The sequence below is a fragment of the Topomyia yanbarensis genome, chromosome 3 (genome assembly GCF_030247195.1).
Source record: "Topomyia yanbarensis strain Yona2022 chromosome 3, ASM3024719v1, whole genome shotgun sequence".
Lineage (NCBI taxonomy): Eukaryota > Metazoa > Arthropoda > Insecta > Diptera > Culicidae > Topomyia > Topomyia yanbarensis.
The window spans coordinates 214,285,456-214,294,057 of NC_080672.1; the positions used below are offsets into that span (position 1 = coordinate 214,285,456).

General features: G+C 39.1%; 1 protein-coding gene across 1 annotated transcript; it reads right to left on the reverse strand.

Moving 5' to 3' along the window:
• Window positions 1-704: 704 nt before the first annotated feature.
• LOC131692873 (uncharacterized) lies at window positions 705-3,454 on the reverse strand. The gene is made up of 2 exons (XM_058980216.1): window positions 2,302-3,454; window positions 705-2,233 (listed from the first exon to the last, which is right to left on the reverse strand). The coding sequence occupies exon 2, from the start codon at window positions 2,175-2,177 to the stop codon at window positions 1,065-1,067; it is 1,113 nt and encodes a 370-aa protein (XP_058836199.1). The 5' UTR covers window positions 2,178-2,233; window positions 2,302-3,454; the 3' UTR covers window positions 705-1,064.
• Between the last annotated feature and the right edge of the window lie 5,148 nt (window positions 3,455-8,602).

Below are 8,602 nucleotides of genomic sequence, written 5' to 3' on the forward strand. Positions count from 1 at the left end.
ATCGTCATCGCGAACGCGGAGATAGCATTGAAGCAAAAGAGAAGGGGTAATCGCTACTGAGCCGCGGTAACAATTGACGTGAAGAACGCGTTCAACAGTGCTAGCTGGGGAGCCATCGCCGTAGCGCTGCACAGAATGCGGGTTCTGGACTATCTGTGCAAGGTTCTGGACTATCTGTGCAAGGTTCTGAAAAGTTACTTTCAGAACCGAGTACTGGTCTACGAAACGAACACGGGGCAGAGGTCGATTAGGGTAACGGCGGGAGTACCTCAGGGCTCCATACTCGGCCCAACGCTCTGGAATATTATGTACAACGGAGTGTTAACACTGGAACTACCCAGGGGAGTGGAGATCGTCGGCTTTGCAGATGATGTTGTCCTGATGATAACGGGCGAGACCCGTGAGGAGGTGGAGATGCTGACGGCAGAGACAATAGGCATCGTGGAAACCTGGATGGTTAACGTCAGGTTGCAGCTGGCTCACCACAAGACTGAGGTAGTGCTGGTTAGCAATCGTAAGCAAATCCAGTGTCTCGAGATCAGCATCGGGGGACAATCGATTCCATCGATGCGCGCGCTGAAGCACCTGGGTGTGATGGTTGACGATCGGTTGAATTACAACTGCCATGTCGACTATGTATGTGAGAAGGCTGCGAGGACAACTAGCGCATTGGCAAGGATTATGCCGAATCACGGAGGGGCAAGAGGCAGCACGAGACCTCTCCTGGCGAATGTCTCATCCTCAATCATGAAATATGGCGTACCGGCCTGGGCTGCTGCGCTGAACTCAAAGCGGAACCGGACGAAGTTGACAAGCACTTTTCGCCTAATGGCTGTTCTTTTGGTATGGACGGTCATCGATATTTTTCCGGTGAAAATTAAAACAAGCTGCATTTTACCGGGCGTTTCGACCTACTAACATGTTCAGTCATCCTCAGCGGCTTACTATAATATAATATTTGTTAAAATCTAACACTAAACACATATTTAAACAACATCACTTACATGCTAACAACGTCTACACAATGAACAATCACATTATCAACTGCTGTCTTGTCTTGTACACTAAATCTCCGTTGGTACTTTCTTCGGACGCACGGTGCTCTTCAGCTTCTCTATTAAGCCGTTGTATGCAGACCTAAACTTAATAGAATCCCGTTGTAGATTGAACGTGTTCGACTCTCCTTTTATTTTTATTTGGAACATTTCCACTATCAACCGGGTATCGGTCCTAGGCACCTCGTCCAATATTTTAGCATTTTTAAAATCAAAAAGGTGGCCTTCATTGATTGTATGGTGTGCTAGCCCCGTACTTCCTACGCTTTTATTTTTTATATCATTCTTATGTTGTTCCAAACGCTTTTTTAAAAATTGACTTGTTTGTCCAATGTATTTCTTATCTGTACAGACACCGCATGGTATTTCGTAAACAACATTAGTTCGACGGTCTTTTTCTATTCTGACCTTAAGCTTACTGTGTACTGTGTCTTTAATTTTGTCAATGGTTTTAAAAGCTAGTTTTATGTTATGCTGTGATAAATACCGGGCTATTTTTTCTCCCAGACCCGGTATATAAGGTGCAGAAACAAATTTCATTGTCACATCAGTGTTTTTAGGTTCAAGAGTATTGTACAATTTGTGTGCTCGTTCTTTAATAATCTTGTTGCAGAATGAACCTGGGTAATTATTATTAGTGAGTATTTGTTTCACAACTTCTAGTGCATTTGAACGATAATATACTTCACTTAGTTTCAATGCCCTATCAACTAATGCTATCGCTGAATTTTTCTTATGGTTAAATGGACTCGAGGAATTATAGTCTAAATATCTGCCTTCTGAATCCTTCGGAGTCCATTCCGTGGTAAGATGGTCCTCCTCCCTACGCACTATTGTATCCAAAAACCGTATTTGACCATCCTCCTCAAGTTCTATGGTGAACTGCAGTCGTGGGTGGAAACTGTTAAACACCTCCAGCATGCGCTCCATTTGTTCTCTTCGCACACTCGATAAACAGTCGTCAACGTACCGCCTGAAGAAAATTGGTACAATGCCTTCTTGATGCAACTGTTCCAGCGCACTTCTCTCAACCCTCTCCCACACTATGTTTGCTACAACTGGCGATAAGGGAGATCCCATTGGTAACCAAAATTTCTGTTTGAAGAAACGACCTTGATGCATGAAAACTACAAGGAGCAGCCCTATGGGGTTGAACGAGTTGTAGACGTAGGACTATACTACTTGATGTAAAATATTTATTTTATTAGTACATTTATAGTAATAATAAATCAAACATATTTCTTACGTATGGTTTAATCACAACCAATCAACATCGAATATTACATATTGAAACAAACCTTCTTGGTTTTCAGGTCATTTCATTTGTAGTAGGTGATCGAATCCGATTAAACTTATTTAAGAAGATCTGAAGAAAGAAAACAGAAAACTGTGACCGAACTAATATCTGGAATTAAAGCTTTATAGCATAAGATTAGCTTGTAAAAACTTTTCGATTGTGTGAGGTAAAAACCCGGACCAGTGAAGAAAAATCAAATTTTAGGCAAAATAATCACATTTCATGTATAGACCAAGCATTCTAGTTATATTTTGCCATTATTGTAACTTTCCTTAATTACGCATACAAATATAGCGAATGCATTATCGAAACTATAAATATACAAGAATCGAAAACAATTTTATAAATGAAAACGTGTTTAATCCACCTAACAGTGTGATGAGACATTTCTTATAACTCTTATCACTCTTCGGCTATTATATCGTTTGAGAGCATTTAGAACTTGATGCTTCGCGATGTTTTTGATAACACATACTACATGGGATAGTGGCAGGACTCAGAGAATCGCTCAAATCAGCATAGGACAACATCAGTGCTAGAAATCTCAAACCAAATCAATGGGAAAGCGAAAAAATGGCCCATAAAATAGACATACCAACGAATTATTGTTAATGCTCTGTTAATAAAATATCTATATTGTGGTGGGAGAACTGAATTTTCCTAAAGGGGTTATATATTGTACTGAAACAAAAAAACCTATTTTAATCCACCTAGCGGTGCAATTGTGCCTTTCTCAATCATGAATCACGAGAATGTGTGCGTTGTTTATATTCATTAAAAGCTTTAAATGCATATATTACATTTTATTATTATACATCAAATGATAACTATATACAGGAAAAGAAATCATTATCCGTTGTGTGTCCGACGCGGTACCCGGGTACCTTTTTAAGTTTCAATTAATTAAATTCCTATGTTTTATCCATAGCTGGAAATTGAAACTTTGTGACATCTTAGAACATCACTAAGTCAAGCTTTTGGGTTAATAATATTGTTGATATAGCAAGGGTGGGAGTGAGGAGGGGCTCCTGAGTTTTTTTACTACGTAACAGGCCGACGTGGGTACCCGGGTACCCACAAAACTAAAATGCCCGTAACTAAGGTAATATCCAACCGATTTCGATACTTTTGGCCGTTTTGGATTCAGGAACTCATCCACTTTTGGACTTGATAAAAATGAAATCGGTTTACTTCATTCTGTTCCCAGAAATCCGGGTTTCCGGAAGCAGGTTCCAGTGCTGGGGTACTATTTGCGAACTTCAATGGAATACTAGCAATATGGGTATCAAAATTCTTGGAATTGCATCAGTAGGCTGTATCTCGTAGTTTTGGAACCATTTGGTGATTTGACCCCGGAACGGACATTCCGGAGCAGGTTCCCGTGGGGCCGTGAGTGGCCATTCCATTCCAATTCCATTTTTAAAATTGCCATAAGGTCCCGTAACAATAATAACAGATTTCCGAGACAATTTGAAGAGTTTTGATACTCATATTGCTAGGACATTATTAAAATTTACAAATCATATCCTAGTACTGGAACATTACTTCGGAAAATCCGGATTACCTAAAACCAGATCCATTATTCCGGTCCTATTGTACAAAATCAAAAAGTGAACGAGTTCCTGAATCCAAAATATCTAAAAGTGTCCAAATCGGTTCAAGGAAGCCATAGTTATGAGCATTTCAATTTGTGGGTACCCGGGTACCCTCGTTGGCCTGTTAAAGGTGTTTTTTTTGTTGGACACATAACTGTTATTCGAGTTCTAAAATTTTGAAAAAGAAAAAACAGCCACGGTAATATTGAACTGAAAAAAGGTGCGAAATCGGCAAAGTCCCAAAAAGTCGATTTTTATAAAAAAAATTTTTTTTCGAGATAACATAAAATCTCGACGTTTCATGCATTTTAAAGATGTTTGGCATCAAAAATACGAATTCGATTTCTGAAATTTCATGGGGTCCCCCCTTTGAAAAAAAAATTTGAGTTCCGGCTTATATGGGAATTTCATATGTGACCGGACGATTTAGTCTATATTTCCGGACCCATATAAGCGATCCGTACGAAATTTTATAGACATCTGTGGGGATATTATAGCTATCATTTGGAACTAAGTTTGTGAAAATCGGCCCAACCATTTCAGGGAAACTGATGTGAGTTCGTAAATTTTGACAGATGGCCGCTTTTCCCGGGCACTTCCGGAACCGTCTATGGTGGTCAATGTAGTCAACGAAAGTTTGGTTGGCCCGTCGGTGACCTAGAACAGCAAATTTAAGTTGTTTGAGAGACATTTTAGCGAATTTTTTACCTTTTTTGCTTTCATCGGAGTATCGGTGTGAATCACAATTTGCTATGTGATCGCACGCCACAACCTGTAACTCCGGAACCGGAAGTCGGATCGGGATGAAATTAAATAGCCATTTACGGGGACGCAATATCTTTCATTTGAGGCCAAGTTTAGTCGAATCGGTCTAGCCATCTCCGAGAAACCGATGTGACTGTTATTCTGAATTTAGATACTTCCGCCGGGGCTTCCGGAACCGATGATGGTGGCCAATGTGGCCAAATAGACTTTGAATGGATGTTAGTGACCTAATACTACAAATCGAAGCAGTTGTGGTCATATTTTGGAAAAAATTTCACCTTTATACATTCATTGCAGAATTTATTAAAATCGACATTTTCTGCGTGTTCGTACTTATCACCCTGTAATTCCGGAACCGGAAGTCGGATCCATTAGAAATTCAATAGCAGCCTATGGGAACGTTGCACCTTTCATTTGAGACTAAGTTTGTCAAAATCGGTTCAGCCATCTCTGAGAAAAATGAGTGATATTTTTGGTCACATACACACACACATACACACACATACATACACACATACATACACACACAGACATTTGCCGAACTCAACGAACTGAATCGAATGGTATATGTCACTCGGCCCTCCGGGCCTCCGTTAAAAAGTCGGTTTTCAGAGCAATTGCAATACCTTTCTATTGAGAAAGGCAAAAAGGTGCGAAATCGGCAAAGTCCCAAAAAGTCGATTTTTATAAAAAAAAATTGTTTCGAGATAACATAAAATCTCGACGTTTCATGCATTTTAAAGATGTTTGGCATTAAAAATACGAATTCGATTTCTGAAATTTCATGAGGTCCCCCCTTTGAAAAAAAATTTGAGTTCCGGCTTATATGGGAATTTCATATGTGACCGGACGGTTTAGTCTATATTTCCGGAACCATATAAGCGATCCGTACGAAATTTTATAGACATCTATGGGGATATTATAGCTATCATTTGGGACTAAGTTTGTGAAAATCGGCCCAACCATTTCCGGGAAACTGATGTGAGTCCGTAAATTTTGAAAGATGGCCGCTTTTCCCGGGCACTTCCGGAACCGTCTATGGTGGTTAATGTAGTCAACGAAAGTTTGGTTGGCCGTCGGTGACCTAGAACAGCAAATTTAAGTTGTTTGAGAGACATTTTAGCGAAATTTTTACCTTTTTTGCTTTCATCGGAGTATCGGTTTGAATCACAATTTGCTATGTGATCGCACGCCACAGCCTGTAACTCCGGAACCGGAAGTCGGATCGGGATGAAATTAAATAGCCATTTACAGGGACGCAATACTTTTCATTTGAGGCCAAGTTTAGTCGAATCGGTCTAGCCATCTCCGAGAAACCGATGTGACTGTTATTCTGAATTTAGATACTTCCGCCGGGGCTGGTGGCCAATGTGGCCAAATAGACTTTGAATGGATGTTAGTGACCTAATACTACAAATCGAAGCAGTTGTGGTCATATTTTGGAAAAATTTTCACCTTTATACATTCATTGCAGAATTTATTAAAATCGACATTTTCTGCGTGTTCGTACTTATCACCCTGTAATTCCGGAACCGGAAGTCGGATCCATTAGAAATTCAATAGCAGCCTATGGGAACGTTGCACCTTTCATTTGAGGCTAAGTTTGTCAAAATCGGTTCAGCCATCTCTGAGAAAAATGAGTGACATTTTTGGTCACATACACACACACATACACACACATACATACATACACACATACATACACACACAGACATTTGCCGAACTCGACGAACTGAATCGAATGGTATATGTCACTCGGCCCTCCGGGCCTCCGTTAAAAAGTCGGTTTTCAGAGCAATTGCAATACCTTTCTATTGAGAAAGGCAAAACGAATTTTTTTTGAATCGATTTGAATTTTATATTTTACTCAAATTTCCAACGCGACTGAGAACTAAGAAATCAACGCTTTTTCTTGAAAAGGGCGATACTAGCAGTGATACCATTCAAAGAAAATCAACAGTGAATATTTCCAGACTTGGTTTTATTTCCTATTTAAGAACTATTGTGTTTTTTGACATCCTAGATTGCATGATTCAGTGATCGAAACCCAAAACTTCATAAAGTATTTGAAATTATTAAATTAAAATTTGTTGTCCCATCTATCAGCATTGAAGTATCGCCCTTACGTTTTTTTTACAATAACTACCGTTTTACACCACCGATTTCGTCCGGGTTTTTTCAATAGAGATCATTGTTACTATTTACAGCTGGTATCATTTTGATAATCCTAAAAAAACGAAAATAACAGTTTCGCCTCTAAACTGCTAGCAAAAAAAGTATCGCCCTGTTTGTTTGCATGGAGCGTGGAGGGCGAAACTTTAAATAAACAAACAAAAATACAATTTCGCCCGTTGTATTTTTTGCTGTAGTTTAAGAAAGCAATATCGTAGAATCAAAATTTTTAGGTTAATTTGTTGCGTTTCAAAGCCCTCATTCGCATGTAAGAAAAAAGCCCTATATTTACATTTGTAAGTATCGCCCTTTTCACAAAAAAGCGTTGAAATGAAATCGCAGCTCCTGATATCACGCTATCTCTGAAGTGCATGCGTGCATAGTTTCAAATTTTACTTCGACATCGACTTTTTTTTAAAGGTGACTTCCCAGTAGTATTCTTGATTTGAATTATTATCGCTAATCCTAATGCCAAAGAAAAAATAAAAACCTCACGAACACGAACCGTTTGGGAAAATATCATCATTACTGGAACTTTCATTTTCACGAAACTTTTCGATAACCTTCCGTCACTTGCGTTAATGCACTGGGTGCACAGTAGGGTGCAGGAAAAAATGACCCCTATCGGCCCACCTCTGCGTCGATTCCTAGTCCCACCAAGAGTACTTGCACCAAATTTGAAGCAAATCGGACAAGTCTAACTACCGGACCAACGGGCCTGAAGTTTGTATGAGAATTTTCAACAATTTACATGGAGAAAACCCACCAGCACGCATTTTCGCCGCTAGGTGGCACTGTATACATCGTATTATCACTGTAAATGAAAATAAGAAGGATAATTGAATTGTCTACAATTTAGTCGAAGACTGCAAGTAAATCCGACTTTGTTAAAAGAAGTTATTAAACTTTTAACGAAGTGATGTCTGAGTCAGTTTTGCATGGGGCCTAATAGTGCATGGTTGTGTATCAGTACTCGATTCACACGAACTAAACATTTTTGTGAAATAATCGTTAGGTTTAGCTCAATGGTATGTTCAGAAGAATTATAGTAAATAATACGAGTCATGCTTTGATTAGAAAATTTTAGTTCCACCTGTTACCGCATAGAAGGCGCCAACACAAACTTTTCAACGGAGAGAGATAGAAATTTGGTGTCTTCTACAAAGTTATAGAACAGGCATTTTTCAGTATTTCTTCTGAACATCTTGATACTCTATCTCTCTTCTATGAAAAGTTAGTAGTGGCGCCCTCTATGCGGTCACAGGTGGAACTAAAATTTTCTAACCAAAACATATCTCGTATTATTTACTATAATTCTTGTAAACATACTATTCGGCTAAATCTAATCATTATTTCACAAAAATATATAGTTCGCGGGACTCGAGTACTGATACACAACCATGCACTGCTAGGCCCCATGCAAAACTGACTCAGACATCACTTCGTTAAAAGTTTAATAACTTATTTTAACATAGTCGGATTTACTAGAAGTCTTCGACAAAGTTGTGGATAATTAAAATATCTTTCTTATTTTCACTTACAGTGATAATACGATGTATACAGTGCCACCTAGCGGCGAAAATACGAGCTAGTGAGTTTTCTCCATGTAAATTGTTGAAAAATCCAATATAAACTTCAGGCCCGTTGGTCCGGTAGTTAGACTTGTTCGATTTGCTTCAAATTTGGTGCAAGTACTCCTGGTGGGACTAGGAATCGAC

Bases quoted from the DNA above. Each gene is read 5' to 3' on its own strand.
- LOC131692873 (XM_058980216.1), bottom strand. From the start codon at position 2,177: ATGCATCAAGGTCGTTTCTTCAAACAGAAATTTTGGTTACCAATGGGA.